This window comes from Aotus nancymaae, unplaced genomic scaffold, assembly GCF_030222135.1.
Source record: "Aotus nancymaae isolate 86718 unplaced genomic scaffold, 86718_ANA_hifiasm-v0.15.2.pri h1tg000033l, whole genome shotgun sequence".
Taxonomy (NCBI): domain Eukaryota; kingdom Metazoa; phylum Chordata; class Mammalia; order Primates; family Aotidae; genus Aotus; species Aotus nancymaae.
In genome coordinates, this window is record NW_026988447.1 from 38992969 (window position 1) to 39010367 (window position 17399).

At 37.6% G+C, this 17399-nt stretch overlaps 1 protein-coding gene across 1 annotated transcript in view; it reads right to left on the bottom strand.

The window, feature by feature from the left end:
* Window positions 1-8978: 8978 nt before the first annotated feature.
* The window catches only part of INTU (inturned planar cell polarity protein), a 76905-nt gene continuing 68484 nt past the window's right edge, over window positions 8979-17399 (bottom strand). The window contains exons 14-16 of the mRNA XM_021666309.2: window positions 14436-14625; window positions 11502-11659; window positions 8979-9328 (exon numbers count right to left, since the gene is read on the bottom strand). Of these exons, the coding sequence (XP_021521984.2) occupies window positions 9217-9328; window positions 11502-11659; window positions 14436-14625 (460 nt within the window). The 3' untranslated portion in view covers window positions 8979-9216. The remainder of the gene's footprint in view (window positions 9329-11501; window positions 11660-14435; window positions 14626-17399) is intronic.

The following is a 17399-nucleotide window of genomic DNA, read 5'->3' on the forward strand; positions in this document are numbered from 1 at the left end:
GTGAATCTGAACATATTTGGAAAAATAGGCAGCTAAGTTTACTTACAGTACTTCTGTATGCATTTAGAGATGAAAAAATAAGATAATGTGGATTTTATTTCTTAAAAATGCAGTGCCTCTTTAACATGGAAATTCAGTGCACATCTACGATATAGCAAATAATTTTCCTTTTATTGAGATCAGTAGTCTGCTCTGCCCTTTTATTTCCATTCTTGAGTAATGTTCTCATGTTTCTCTGACACCGGGAAAGCAGTTCAACAAATCAAAATTTAATTAAATGAAACAAAAAAGTCCCCTATGATAAAGTGATATCTTAGTTTAGTCTTTATAAAAACCTCAGGTGATCAATAGCTACATTTATTAATAACTGTCAGTATTAGAAATAGCTCATGGTATTTTCAGGGATATATTCAGAAATTTAAGACATTTAATAAATTGTTTTAGCTAATGTGCCTTATTACATACATATATGTGTGTGTATGTGTGTGTGTAAAAGCAGTCCTAAGAGAGCAGTTGAGAGTCAAATGATAGCATATGACAATATTGTGACCTTAAGGGGAGGATATTTCAGGCTTCTTTTTTCAATAGAAGAAAGGGGAGAGAGAGACATCCAAAAGACACCTTTTTTTTTTTTTGGAGACAGAGCCTCACTCTGTTGCCCAGGCTGGAGTGGCAGTGGCACGAGCTCAGCTCACTGCAACTTCTGCCTCCCAGGTTCAAGTGATTCTCCCGCCTCAGACTCCCAGGTAACGTGGATGTCAGGCGCCCGCCACCAGGTCCAGCTAATTTTTTTGTTTTGTTGTATTTTTAGTAGAGACAGGATTTTACCGTGTTGACCAGGCCTGTCTCAAACTCCTGACCTCAAGTGATCCACCTGCTTCAGCCTCCCAAAGTGCTGGGATTACAGGTGTGAGCCACTGTGCCTGGCCTCAAGCTACTTTCTATAGCATTTCAAGAACCAAGGTTTTTTACCCTAATTTGAATGCCAAAATTAAGGCCCACTAGTCATTAATGGGACAAATATGCAGTGGTTTGCATCTTAAATGCTTAGGTGAAAATCTCTGAAGCTATGACAGAGTGATAATAGTGTTTCTTCTAAGACCAAATGACTCAAATGGTACCCACTGTTTTGCACTTAGTTTTCACTAAGCTGGACAGCTCATGTTTAAGGTAGAAAAATGGAGGGACCAAGTTTAGATGTGCTGGTGTAGCTTGTCTTCAAAGCTTAAGACCTGAAGAAGAAACAGCTCAGTGTTGTAGTGTCTTGGGAGCGTCGAACCTCTAGGGTGATCTATAGGGTAAATGTCAAGTAAAAATGTAGTATTTATGTTCTCCCTTTCTTTCAATCTACCAAATTCTCACAGCCAAAGAAAAATCTCCACCAAGGTCAAGTAAACTACTGCTTATTAAAGTGTTCCCCCTTTGAGAAAACCCAATGCATAATGATCTATATTTCTAAGATAAAAATTAGTATTTTATACAAGAAGTCACCATAGAATTTTAGTTAACTTTTTCAGTGTCTTTAACATGATTTAGTTTTTAAAAAAAGATTTACATGAAGCTTTCCTGAAATTCATGAAGTATATAAAAAGCATGTGTAATATACTTGAATGTGGTTTTTTTTGTTTGTATTTTATTTTTCTGGGACAGGGTCTCACTCTGTGGCCCAGGCTAGAGTACAGTGGCATGATCATAGCTCACTGCAGCCTCAACCTACTGGGCTCAGGTGGTCCTCCCACCTCTGCCTCCTAAGTAGCTGGGACTGTTATAAGAGAGTGCTACCACATCTGGCTAATTTTTTGCAGAGATGGAGTTTTTTGTTGCCCAGGCTGGTCTCAAATTCCTGGGCTCAAGCGATCCACGTGCCTCAGCCTTCCAAAGTGTTGAGATTGGGCATGAGCCACCAAGCCCAGCTTCTGAAGGTATTTTAACAAAAACCATGAAAGTTGCCAAATAGTTAAAAAATACTTATATATATATACACACACACACACATATATATCTCCTAGTCAAAACTGAGCTTACCTGAAACTTAAAGAGAATCAAATAAATAAAAAATAATTTTCATCTTTCCCCATAGTGAGGTATGTACTAAGATAGTTAAACTAATGAAATGTATTTGATAAGGAATCAGTACTTGGACATTACTAATTTAGGTAGTGACCAATATGCAAGAGGCAAAACAAACAAACAAACAAAAAAACTCACAAAAAGTAAAAGAGAGAGCCGAGATGGTCAAATAGAGGCAGCTCCACTCTGCAGCTCCCACTGAAAAGGATGAAAACTGCAAGTGAACTCTGCTTCTTCAACTGAGGTACCAAAGTTCTCTTATTGGGACTGATTAGGTGACTGGCATGACCCACGGAGAGTGAGGAAAAACAGGGTGGAGCAAGACCCAACCTAGGAGCTGCACACGGCAAAGGGAACTCCCTCCCTCAGCTGAGGGAGACAGTGAAGGATTTTGCTTCCCCTCCCTGAAAATCAGGCTTTTCCCACAGATCCTTGCAACCTGTAGATCAGGAGGTCCCCTTCTGAGACCATGCTACCAGAGCTTTGGGTCCCAAGCACAAAGCTGTGGAGAATCACAGCAGCTACTCAGATTCACAGCCACTTCCAGCAGGCACTGAGATGCAGGAGTATTTGCATACTCTGCTCTGGGAACTCTGGTGAGGCAGAAGATCTTGTCCACTCTCATGGGGAGGGGGCTGAAGCCAGGGAGTCAAGCAGCCTTGCTCTCATGGAACTCAAAAGCTAAAATCCACTGGCCTGGAATCAGCCCCTTCCCCTCCACCCCCAGCCAGCTAGTAACTGCCTAAGACTGAGTTCCGGAAGTGGGGGAGTGGGGAGGGAAGGCTGCCGTCACTGTGGCTCTGGTTGGCCGCTTTCCCTTGTTGCTGGCATCAGAGAGATGGGGCCAGACCAGGATCCACTCCTCCCCACTGGACAGGGCCTCCCTGTGGGAATCTCAGCATTGAGAGCCAGGGGTTTATGGACAGAACACTGATAATCCTGATAAGAGCCCCTAAGAAGAGGCACGGCTGTAGTACCTGGATCAATGATCTTGGTCTTTTCTGCCTGCTGGCTCTGCAGAATCAGGGCAGCCCAGATGAGGGGGCTTTCCCCCAGTGGAGCACACCCACCCTGTCAAGGGACAGACAGGCTGCTTCTTTAAGTGGGTCTCTGACCCCACTCCTCCTGACTGAGACTTCCCAACAGTAGTCTCCAGACACTTCATACAAGAGTGTGCCAGCTGGCATCAGGCCAGTGACAGAGCTCCCAGAGGAAGGAGCAGGCTGCCATCTTTGCTGGTCTACAGCCTCCACTGGTGAAATCTCCAGGGACAGGAGAGACCCAAGTGAACAGGGGCTGCAGTGGACCCTAGGCAAACTGCAGCACTTCTACAGAAGAGGGGCCTGACTGCTAGAAGAAAAACAGAACACAACATCAACAAAAAAGACATCACAAAAACTCCATCCAAAAGTCATCAGCCTCAAAGATCAAAGGTAGATTAACCCATGAAGATGAGAAAGAATGCAAAGATACTGAAAACTCAGAAAGCCAGAGTGCCTCTTCTCCTCCAAAAGATTGCCGCACGTCTCCAGCAGGGCATAGAACTGGGCTGAGGTTGAGATGGATGAATGCCGATCGTCCATCCAAGATGGGAAATAAACTTTGTCAAGCTAAGGGATTATGTTCTAACTCACTGCAAAAAATCTAAGAACCATGATAAAACCTTATAGGAGCTGTTAACCAAATACCCAGTTTAGAGAGGAACATAAATGATCTGATGGAGCTGAAAAACACGAGAACTTTATAATGCAAACACAAGTACCAATAGCTGAACAGACTAAGTGGAAGAAAGGATATCAGAGCTTGGAGACTATTTTGCTGAAATAAGGCAAGCAGACAAGATTAGGGGAAAAAGAATGAAAAGGAACAAACAAAACCTCAGAGAACTATGGGATTATGTTAAAAGACCGAACCTATGACTGATAGGTATACCTGAAAGAGACAGGAAGAACAGAACCAAGTTGGAAAGCACACTTCAGGATATCATCCAGGAAAACCTCCCCAAACTAGCAAGACAGGCTAACATTAAAATTCAGGAAATCCAGAGAACCCCAATAAAATACTCCATGAGATCGACCCCAAGACACATAATCATCAGATTATCCAAGGTTGAAATGAAGGGAAAAATGTTAAGGGCAGTCAGAGAGAAGGGCCAGGTCACCTATAAAGGGAAGCCCATCAGACTAACAGCAGACCTCTCAGAAGAAACCTTATAAGCTGGAAGAGATTGGGAGCCAATTTTCAACATTCTTAAAGAAAAGAATGTCCAACTTAGAATTTCATATCTGGCTGAAGTAAGCTTCATAAGTGAAGGAGGAATAAAATCTTTTTCAGACAAGCAAATGCTGAGGGAATTCATCACTACTAGGCTGGCCTTACAAGTGCTCCTGAAGGAAGTACTAAATATGGAAAGGAAAAACCGTTACCAGCCACTACAAAAACCACTGAAATACACAGATCAGTGACACTATGAAGCAAATACATAAACAAATCTGCAAAACAACCAACTAGCATCACGATGTCAGGATAAAATTCACACATAACAATATTAACTTTAAAAATATAAGCACACTAAATGCCCCGGATGGCAAGCTGGATAAAGAGTCAAAATCCATTGGTGTACTGTATTCAAGAGACCCATCTCACATGCAAGGATACACATAGACTCAAAGTAAAAGGATGGAGGAAAATCTACCAAGAAAAGGAAAACAAAAAAGGAGGGGTTTCTCACAGAGACTTTAAACCAACAAAGAGAAAGAAGGGCATTACATATTAGTAAAGGGGTCAATTCAACAAGAGCTAATTGTCCTAAATATATATGCACCCAATACAGGAGCACCCAAATTCACAAAACAAGTTCTTAGAGACCCACAATGAGACTTAGACTACCACACAATAAGAGTGGGAGACTTTAACACCCACTGTCAATATTAGATCATCGAGACAGAAAATTAACAAAGATACTCAGGACTTGATCTCAGCTCTCGATCAAGTGGACCTGATAGATATTTACAGACCTTTCCAGCCCCAAACAACAGAATATACATTCTTCTCAGTGCTACATGGCACTTACTCTAAAATTGATTACATAATTGGAAGTAAATCACTCCTCAGCAAATGCAAAAGAACTGAAATCTCATAGCAGTCTCTCAGATCACAGTGCAATCAAATTGGTACTCAAGAGTAAGAAACTCACTCAGAACCACACGATTACATGGAAATTGAACAACCTGCTCCTCAATGACTCTGGGGTAAATGATGAAATAAAGGGAGAAATCAAGAAGTTCTTTGAAACCAGTGAAAACAAAGAGACATCGTACCAGAATCCCTGGGATTCAGCTAAAGCAGTGTTAACAGGGAAGTTTAGAGCACTAAATGCCCACATCAAAAAGCTAGAAAGATATCAAATTGACACCCTAGTATCACAACTAAAAGAACTAGAGAACCAAGAGCAAACAAACCCAAAAGCTAGCAGAAGACAAGAAATAACCAAGATCAGAGTGGAAATGAAGGAGACAGAGACACGAAAAACCCTTCAAAAAAATCAGTGAATCCAGGAGCTGTTTCTTTGAAAAGATTAACAAAATAGAGAGACTACTAGCCAGACTAATAAAGAAGAAAAGAGAGAAGAATCAAATAGACTCAATAAAAAATGATAAAGTGGATATTATCACTGACCTTACAGAAATATAAGCAATCATCAGAGAAAATGATAACAGCTCTATGCAAATAAACTAGACTCAATAAAAAATGACAAAGTGGATATTACCACTGACCTTACAGAAATATAAACAACCATCAGAGAATACGATAACAGCTCTATGCAAATAAACTAGAAAATCTAGAAGAAATGGATAAATTGCTGGATACATACACCCTCCCAAGACTGAACCAGGAAGAAGTTGAATCATGCAATAAACCAGTAACAAGTTCTGAAAAGTAATAAATAGGCTACCAACCAAAAAAAGCCTAGGACCAGATGAATTTACAGCTGAATTCTACCAGAAATACAAAGAGAAGATATCAATTCTTCTGAAACTATTCTAAACAACAGAAAAGCAGGACTCCTCCATAACTTGTTCTATGAGGCCAGCATCATCCTGATACCACAACCTGGCAGAGATACAACAAAAAAAGAAAACTCGAGTCCAATATCCCTGATGAACATTGATGCAAAAATTCTCAATAAAATACTGGCAAACTGAATCCAGCAGCACATCAAAAAGCTTATCTACCATGATCAAGTTGGCTTCATTCCTGGGATGTGAGGCTGGTTCAACATACACAAATCAATAAACATAATTCATCACATAAACAGAACTAAAGATGAAAACCACATGATTTTTTCAATAGATACAGAAAAGGCCTTCAATAAAATTCAACATCCCTTCATGTTAAAAACTCTCAATAAACTATGTATTGAAGGAACATACCTCAAAATAATGAGAGCCATTTATGACAAACCCACAGCCAACATCATACTGAATGGGCAAAAGCTGGAAGCATTCCCCTTGAAAACTGGCACAAGACAAGGATGCTCTCTCTCACCACTCCTATTCAACATAGTATTGGAAGTTCTGGCCAGAGCAATCAGGCAAGAGAAAGAAAACAACAGTATTCAAACAGGAAGGGAGGAAATCAAAATGTCTTTGTTTGCAGATGACATTATCCTATATCTAGAAAACCCCATTGTCTCAGCCCAAAAGCTTCTTAAGCTGATAAGCAACTTTGGCAAAGTCTCAAGATACAAAATGTGCAAAAGTCACAAGTATTCCTATACACCAACAACAGGCAAGTAGAGATCCAAATCATGAATGAAGTCCTACTCACAAGTGCTTCAAAGAGAATACCTAGGAATACAGATAACAAGGGAAGTGAAGGACCTCTTCAAGGAAAGACTGCAATTGCTTTTGGTGATTTCATCATAAAATTCACTGCTCAAGGAAACCAGAGAGGACACAAACAAATGGAAAAATATTCCATGCTCATGGACAGGAAGAATCAATATCATGAAAATGGCCATACTGCCCAGAGTGATTTATAGAGTCAATGTTATTCCCATTAAACTACCATCGACATTCTTCATAGAATTAGAAAAAAACTATTTTAAAATTCATAAGGAACTGAAAAAGAGCCTGTTATAGCCAAGGCAATCCTAAGCAAAAAGACCAAAGCTGGAGGCATCACATTGCCAGACTTGAAACTATACTGTAAGGCTACAATAACCAAAACAGCATGGTACTGGTACAAAAAAAGACACATAGACCAATGGAACAGAACAGAGAACTCAGAAATAAGATCACACACATCTACAGCCATCTGATCTTCAACAAACCTGACAAAAACAAGCAATGGGGAAAGGATTCCTTATTTAATAAATGGTGCAAGAGAACTGGCTATCCATATGCAGAAAATAGAAACTGGACCCTTTCCTCACATACAAAAATTAACTTGGAATAAAAGTTTAAATGTAAAGGCCAAAACTACAAAAACCCTAGAAGAAAATCTAGGCAATACCATTCAAGACATAGGCACAGGCAAATTTCATGATGAAATCACCAAAAGCAATTGCAACAAAAGCAAAACTTGACAAATGGGATCAAATTAAACTAAATAGCTTCTGCACAGCAAAATAAACTATCATCAGAGTGAACAGACAACCTGCAGAGTGGGAGAAAATTTTTATAATCTCTCCATCTGACAATAATCTGATATCCAGAATCTACAAGAACTCAAACAAATTTACAAGATAAAAACAAACAGCCCCATTAAAAACTGGGCAAAGTACATGAACAGACACCTCTCAAAAGAAGACATTCATGCCACCAACAAATATATGAAAAAAAGCTGAATATCACTGATGGTTAGAGAAATGCAAATCAAAACCACAATAAGATACCATCTCACACCAGTCAGAATGGCCATTATTAAAAATCAAGAAATAACAGATGCTGGTGAGGCTGTGGAAAAATAGGAACACTTTTACACTGTTTGTGGGAATCTAAATTAGTTCAACCATTGTGGAAGACAGTGTGGTGATTCCTCAAAGCTCTAGAACCAGCAATACCATCTGACTCAGCAATCCCATTACCCAAAGGAATATAAAACATTCGATTACAAATATACATGCACATGTATGTGGATTGCAGCACTATTTACAATAGCAGAGACATGGAATCAACCCAAATGCCCATCAATAATAGACTGGATAAAGAAAATGTGGTACACATACACCATGGAATACTATGCAGCCACAAAAAGGAATGAGATCATGTACTTTGCAGGAACATGGATGAAGCTGGAAGCCATTATCCTCAGCAAACTAACACAGGAACAGAAAACCAAACACTATATGTTCTTGCTTATAAGTGGGAGCTGAACCATGAGAACACATGGACATGGGGAGGGGAACAACACACACTGGGACCTGTCGGGGTGGGGGTTGGGGGAGAGACAGTATTAGGAAAAATAGTTAATGCATGCTAGGCTTTATACCTAGGTGATGGGTTGATAGGTGCAGCAAACTTCCATGGCACACATTTACCTATGTAATAAACCTGATATCCTGCACATGTACCCTAGACCTAAAAATAAAAATAAAATAAAATAAAAGTAGTACATTTTACTTAAGAGGGACTTTTGAAACCTCAACGCAATCATCTCATTTTACATGAAAACTCTGAGCTTAGAGAGGTACAAAAACTTGCTCATAGTCATAGCACTACTTAGTTACAGCACCTGGTCACCTCCTCCCGATTTCATGATTGTTTCACCAGATATCAGTATGAATTTTGAGAAAAATAAAAAACAAATTGTGTATCTTCCAAAATAAATATTTCCTATATTAATTTTATATAAAACACTTCACGATTTCAAACTAGTCAATAAATTAACATGATATACCAAAGTAGCAACAAGTTAACAATCCCTTCTTTCATATTTTGATCAAGTATATTCTAAAAGAAGTATTACATTAAGATTTAATGTACCAAATACAACAGCATTTCATTTCAATATTTAACAATATTATGTTCAATACTGAAAAGTAAAAAGAAGCTAAACTTTATCTCTTTGTGTATTGATTTCAGCAATTTTGACAGTGTTTAATCCTCTATGCACGTGTTTCTACACAACAAGAAAGTATGGCTACAAGATTAATCCAAAGAACAATTTAAAAGCTATTTCAATGGCAATTTCTGTGACTGAGTCATGAAAACAGACATAAAGTTCTTGAGGTTTTGGATGAAGAAAAAGTCTCCTGCAGAAGAAAAGAACACACTGATTTCAGAAATTAAAACAAGAACAACTCTAACCCTCCAATTAATTTAATTTTTGTTTCTGAAAGCATCAGTAGTAAATTAAAAATCCATGAATCTAAATCTGCAGAAGGGAGAAAGCAGCTAGATTTATTTCTAAATAAATAATATATGCCTTAGGTCAATTATTTTTTATTGTTCAAGACTCTAATAATCCTATTTTATCAATATGTATTATGACACAACTCAGTTTTTAAATAGTAAATCTAGTTATTACAATAAAGCCAATAGCACTAGCATCGTAGGCACAATAGTTATTAAATATTTTATTGCTATTTACTTTCTAATGTTTAATTTTTATTAAAACATTAAACACATGGTAGCTTTATTTTTGCAAATAGAACTGAATTGGAATTAAAATGGAAATTTTATTTGGTTTTCTTAAAGAGTTAAAATTTTAATTTATTTAATCAATACAAATTTATATAAATTGATCTATTTAAATTGGAGATACTTCTGCCTGACTTTCTGAAATTTCTCTTCTGCATAAATCTGCATTATCATAATTCAACACCTTTTGTTTCTTTCTATTCCAATTGTCATGAACGTAGTTAAAACTCCATTGAACACCTGCATGTGTGCCTAACTAGTTTTCTCATTTCTAATCTCTCTCATGTGCACATCATTCCATTGGCTGCTCCCAGTTTAATATTCCAGTAGTACAACTCTGATCACACTATATGGAATTGAGCTTACACTGATGTTCTCAAGCCTGGTTCACATGATAATCACAAGGGAACTTACTAAAAATACAGATTCTCACTCCCATAGATTTTGATTTAGTAGGTCTGGGGCCCAGGCATCTCTGATTTTAACAAGTGACTCAGGTGATTCTAAATCCCATTGACCAGCATATGGCAATTTCTGCTTTGGGTAATGTCTGTAAAGTGTCTGTCATACAGCTTAATACTACATGGTAGGTGTCCACTATCCTTACTTCCAACTAATTCTGTGCCCTTTCCTCCACCAACTTTTACTCCAACTCAAAGAACCTTCAATGAAGGCTCTCTGCAGTGGTCCTAACTTAGGTTCCCGACTTGATCTTTCACTTAATCTTTGTATATTTCATTCCTGTACCATCCTGGCAAACCAGTCTGCTCACTGCTGTGCTATATAATTTCCATTGTTTGGGTCTTTGTTCATTAGATTTTGCCCCCTCCTCAGAATTCCTATAGCATCTGGTTGTATTATCTAATTCATTTTACAAATATGTATACATACACACACATATATAAGATTTCTCTCTATATCTATATAATATAGATATATAAATATATATTCAATCATATTTCATATTTCTTCTGCTAGATGTAAGGCCCTTAGAGGCAACGACTGTGTTTTAGTGTTTGCCAGGCACAGTCTCACCTACTCAGCCATCACATATTTATCAAGTGACTATATTATGTGCCAGGTACTGTTGCAGGTGCCAGTGGTGGACAAGACAGATACAATTCCTGACCTCAAGAAACTGACACTCTAATGCAGGTTGGGGTGGAAAAGGACAAGAAAATAAACAATAAAAGAGTGATATAGAGAATAACTGAGTGGCCACTTTGATGAGGGAAAGAGATAATAGATCTTCTCTGACAAGATGACCTGTTAGCACTGGTCTGAATATCAAGGATCCAGAAGTACAAAGGTCAAGGGATAGAGTATCCCACGCAGAAGGAACAGCAGAAGCAAGATTTGATTGGTGTTCGTGTAGCTGGTGCACAGTGGATAGAAGACGAGGGAGATAGGAGATGGAAACAAAGGTGGGGAGGGTCCTGATTGGGCATGGTCTTGTGGCAGGGGGCAGAGATAGGAGAAGAGAAGAAAGAAGAGAGGATGGAAAGAGGGAAAGGAAGAGGGGGGAGAAATGAAGGAACTAGGGAAAAAAAGGAAGAGGAGAAAAATTGTGAAATTATTCTTTCAGTGTATTACTAATATAATTTTTAATAGAAAAATACTTGGGAGGGATTTAAAGGAGACACTTAGCAAATAAAATAAAATATATTAAAATATTATAGCTAGATTAACAATTCTATATCTACATTTTAAAATGTTACTCTCCTTTACCACTTTTCTTTCACTTTTCTAACACTTCAGTTCCAAATACTTTTTTTCCCCACTTACCCTACTACCCAGTAGGCCATCACTGGTGGTGCTTTTTTCTGATCAGTCCAGTTTTCAGGTGAACATTCAAACAATACACCATGTTCTTTAACAGGGTTAAGAGAAGACACCGACTTTGCAGAATCTGAATGGTCTCTACTATTTAGTCCTTTCTTTTTCTGCAAATTAATAGGTATTGTTAGTATTAACTGGTATTACTGCTGTTACTTTAAAATGTTTTCACGGGTCAATTTGAATTGGCCGATCTGAATACTTAAGTGCCTGCAATGACATTCTTCTTATCTGCAGGAAAATTTCTATTCTTCCTCAATACCTAAGTAACATATCCTAAAGGAGACTTCATGGATAAAGTGTACCTTGACTTTTCTAGGGAACACTTTGTTCACAGCCCTTAGTAGTAGTATGTACATTATATTATATTAGCAGTTTATAGATCTGTCTTCTTCAGTGGAAGATAGAAAATTATAGGCTTTCTTCCCTAGGGCAGAGACAATATACAATCTTCTCTTGTGCTTTAAAATCAGCAGTGCCTGGTACACAGTAGGTGCTTAATAAATGTGTTCTAAATGAACAGATAATTCGGTAATTAATTGAAAAGACATATATATTTAAAGCATTATTTTCTCTTCCTTTGACACATAATTGCTAATTTTCATACTGATTAAAGCATTAGCAAAACAATAACTCATTTGGACTAAAAGACTTCTTATAAGGTTCAGGCCAAAACAGTGGAGTGATCCTTGATTCTCCTCTTTCCCTTATAACTTTCATCTAATTCATCAACAAATCTTTTTGGTTCATCCTCCAAAATATATCCAGATTCCAGAATCCATAATCACTTCTTGCTTTGAGAATTTCAAAAGGCTCCTAACTGGTCCCTGCCTCCACCCTTGCTACTCTGTTTCCTGTTCTACCCACAGTAGCCTGAGAGATCCTTTAAAAAACAGTCATGTCCCTTCTTTGGGCAGAACTGTTCAAGAATGTATCATCTCTTTCAGAAAAAAGCCCAAAGTCCTCATCATAGTCCATTCGGCCATGCACAAGCTGGCCCTGCTACCTGCGTGATCTCTTCTTCCACCCTCTTCTCACTCAGTCTGCTCCAGCACTCTCCCAGCCCCTAGAGGATGGTTTCAGGTTGAAAGTGTTCCACCTCAGATTATCAGGCATTAGAGTCTCATAAGAAGTGAGGATCCCTTGCATGAACAGTTTACAATAGAGTTTGTACTCCTATAGGAATCTAATGCTGATCAATGCTCTGCAGTTTTGCATTTGCTGTTCCTCTTTCTGGAAGCTCTGCCTCTAGAGAGCCACATGGCTTGCTCTCTCAGTTCATTCAGGTCTCTGTTCAAGTATCACTTGATATGATCAGAGGGATCTTTTAAAACAGTCATTCCTAACTCTCATCCTTACCATATTTTATTATTTTGCTTGACACTGATTCTTCTCAGCATATTATTTTCTAATTCTTTTCTCTCCCCCATTAGAAAATAGGCTTCATGAAGGAAGAGACTTTGTTTTGTCCACTGTTGTATCCCAAGCTCCTAGAATAGTGTCTGGTGCAGAGTAGGTACTTCAGTGTTTAAATAAGATAGGGAAAACAAGTTTATATTATGAAAATTTATCAAATAAGTAAATGAAACATTCCTTTATAAAATGTATCAGTTATGTTAAATAGGGAAATAAGAGCATTAGAACCCAAAGCATATAGGAATATATGGCCAAACACAGTAGTTTTACAGAACAGCAATTTCTGAGGACTCAAAGAAAAATCCTATAAGACATAGAATTTTACTGCTGAATGAGCCCAGAGAGATGATGTCATTCAGCCCACTTGCTTCATAGCTGAGGAACTAGGAGGAGGTGAGGCTCAGTCCAGGATTCCTTATTCTTTGTCCAATGTTATTCCACTTTTAAACCCAAGTTCTTCACAAATTTGGCATCCTTAACACATGTATTGCTATATACGTTACAACCATTTTCAGAGAGGTTTTTTGGCTGTATAATGTCACAAGTAAACTTCTGTATGTTTGATCCTTTTCAAGAAATCAACACCTATCTTTTTCTGCCATTAAAACAATCTGATACTGTAATTGCATACAGCATTATTATTTATTCAACAGATAACAACATTCAATGAAACTTCATCCTGGCTAGAAAAGCAAGCAAGCAACCAACCAAATGCCAAAACATTTGCATTAGTCTTGTGTCTATAGCTGTAGCCTAACCCAGTGGTCCCCAACCTTTTTGAAAGGGAGACCAATTTCTGGGGGACGGATGGTTTTGAGATGAAACTGTTCCACCTCAGATCATCAGGCATTAGACTCTCGTAAGAAGTTCGCAGCCTAGATCCCTCACATGCACAGCTTACAACAGGGTTTGGACTCCTATACGCTGCTGATCTGACAAGAGGCAGAGCTGAGGCAGTAGGCACCCTGGCTCACCACTTACCTCCTGCTGTGCAGCCTGGTTTCCAGCAGGCCACAGAGAGCTACTGGTATGTGGCCCAGGGAGGTTGGGGACCCCTGCCTTAATCCATCATATTCCAAAATGCCTTATACTGCTGGCTAAATATTTAAAGAATTACCAGAGTTATTTTAGGAACCAATTGGTAGATATTATTCCCCAAGTAATGGTTGAGTCACAGGTGTCAAATGTGGAAGGTTAATTTATATTTAACAACTGTTTTCTATTTTGCTGTAGAAAACACAGGTCTACCATTTCCTGAAATTGTAACCCAAGACATCAAATTCAGTATGAAATAAAATCTTGAAGTACTGTGAGTATAACTGTTTTGGCACTCAAGTTAGATTGAGTGACTATTTAAAAAAAACTTAATTAAGTGAAAACAATGTTGGACATATTGATTAGAGACTAGAATGCTTAGAGATCTGGAAATTAAACTGGCAGAAAACCATATGTATAGCAGTGCCTTACCTCTTCCACCAACGTCCGTTGGAAAACTGCACGAATGGAAAGACAACACTGATGGAAATTCTTTATTAGCTGAGGGTGAATAGAGCCACTTAGCTGTACCACCTCTTCAAGGGTAGGAGTAATAAAGATTCCTTGCACTGTTTCTAAGGCAACATAGTGGAAAAGTGTGTTCTCAGGACCAGATGTCAGTCTTGGGAAAAAAAAAAAGAAGAAAAACGTAATTTTAGTAAATTAAAAAATATTGGTTCATTTTGAATTTAGTAGACTTCTTAAAAGCTTTTATCTACAATATAATATTAGTAGTATAATTAGGGATGGGAGACTGGGCTAAACATTTAATTCCCTCTTCATCCTTAACTGAAATACAAGCTAGGGTTATTAATTCCCTTAATGGAGACAAATACTACATGTTATGCAAGGATAAATAAACATCAATTCATTTGCAAGTAACTTAATCATTCCTTTGCTAAACAACCCAAATTGGCTAACTGCCTCTTTTTCCATGGTTGGTGTTAAATGACTCAGCTCATGTCTGGTCCAGATAGCTAAAAGCCATAAACAAGGTATCAGTCTAGGGTGGAGCACATATAAAAATACCTTCCAACAAACTAAATACATTTAAGTTAGTAGCATTAAAGTCTTTTCTCATGATAGTCAAACTGATGTTCCTGAAGAAAAATAAAATTATTATGATGACCTCAAAAGTTAGATTAATATTCTATATAATACCATGACAATTCCTGTTGTATTCCACCACTTCTCATTATTACCATCTTCTTTCTTTCCTATGTTCTCTTACTCATTTTTTCTTTCTTCCCCATCTTTCCTCCCGGTTTAATCTCAGACAGGCCAGCAGGACCTATAAATACTGTTAATTTCTATCAGCAGTAAGATAAGCAAAAGAACAATAGTAATAGCAACAATGAAATAATAATAATAATTAACATATAGTGAATGCCCTCTATATACCAGGGTAGGTGCTTTAAAATACCTTAGTTTTAATTCTTATAATGATATTGCAAGATAATATCCATTACCATCCTCATTTTAACCATGAGAAAATCAACGTTCAGAGGACTTGGATTAACTTGCTTGAGAGGTCGCATAGCCAAATGGCAGATTTTAGCTGACTCTGAAGCTTGTTCTGTAATACCTTGCTTTTTCTTCTCCAGGGCTGACTTCTGATTGCAGCAATTCTTCACATGCATCTCAAATACTCAAGCTGCCCCATTTTAATCCTTCTATGATAAAAGGCTGTCTATACTAAAAAATATCTTCAGTTGATTTTTTTCCAGCCATAAGCACAGAGGCAAGAAAAAGGTATATTTTAGCTCTTAGCCTGGATACTGCATAGATCATCCATGCAGATTAAATTCTTGTTAAACAGTTAATTAGGCAGCATGATCCAAATAAACTTCTTATCACTGATTTATGGCCTTGGGACTCTTTTTGAGACCAGTGATAGGGAGGGAATGAAATTATTTACAAACTCTTTTCTCACTTTTCCATAGGGCAACTGGCTCATTAACAACTGGTGGCTGACAACCTTTCCAGAAATAGTAACTTAAATAAGATGAAAGAAATTAAGGTTATTTTAAAAGGAAAATAATTTAAAATATACATTTTAATTTGGAGATCTTCAGATTTTAAAAGTATAGAACGAAAATTATGCTTTACAAAAGAATTATTAATAAATTTCTTTTGGGGGGTTAGAATTAATATTTTTGTTATCTTTCAAATTTTCTCTAAAAAATAAGCCACAATACAATAAGTAGGTTTAGCTCTTAAAAAACCATAAACTCATTTAGTCTGTGTGTGTGTGTATATACATTATATATATATATATTTTTTTTTTTAAACGGTGTTTTGCTCTTGTTACCCAGGTTGGAGTGCAAAGGCACAATCTCAGCTCACTGCAACCTCCAGCTCCCGGGTTCAAGCGATACTCCTGCCTCAGCCTTCTGAGTAGCTGGGATTACAGGCATGTGCCATCATGCCCAGCTAATTTTGTATTTTTAGTAGAGATGGGGTTTCTCTATGTTGGTCAGGCTGGTCTCAAACTCCTGACCTCAGGTGATCTGCCTGCCTCAGCCTCCCAAAGTGCTGGGATTACAGGCATGAGCCACCGCGCCTGGCCCGCTCAGTCTATATTAACTAAAAGTTTTAAAAATCACCAAATAAGCAATTACTCAGTAGGAAGACAAAAGATTTGTATAAGAAAGCAGATAAAGTCAGATTTAGTCTTTAGAAAGGTTACACCTGCAGTTGAGAATGGGTTTAGGGTAGGATAGGAGTTGAGACATTGCTGCAGTAAAACCAGGTGAAAGAAAATGGGAGCCTAAACTAGGGTAGTGTCAATAGAGGGGTGAATGGATTCAAGAACTACTGGAAGAATGGGTAGGACTTAGTTACTGAATGAGATGTTTTATATATGTTACTTTCAATATATTATATATATTTTATCTTACAAAGATAGGTGCACATAGTTTAGGATAGTATATTACATCCTGTTTTACATTATGCTTTTAAAATGAACTACATAGTATAAAAATACCTTTCCATCTTTTAAAATAGGAGAGCCTGTGATTTACACCACATATGAATTTATGTTTAAACCATTGAACTTGAAAAAAGAGTTTCCTTTTACTAGAGACAATGCCAGCATAACACACACATTTTAAAAATTCTGATATGGAGGTAATAAAATTTCAGAGCAATAGCTTTTGTTAAATGGAAGACTAGAGTTTTGTGAAGGTACTTTTGGGTTCCATAAAGGGTTTGGTTCCAATTTATTGGTCTTAAAATCATGTTTAACTATCAAAAAATTAAACATTCATATTTAGAGGCACTAAATAGCAAATTTTAACACTTCAGATTTCTAACATATTTTATGCAGACAAGTTACTTTGTTTTTGTCTTGACTTCAGAAAAAAAGAATTTCCTACCTAACAACCTTGTAACACA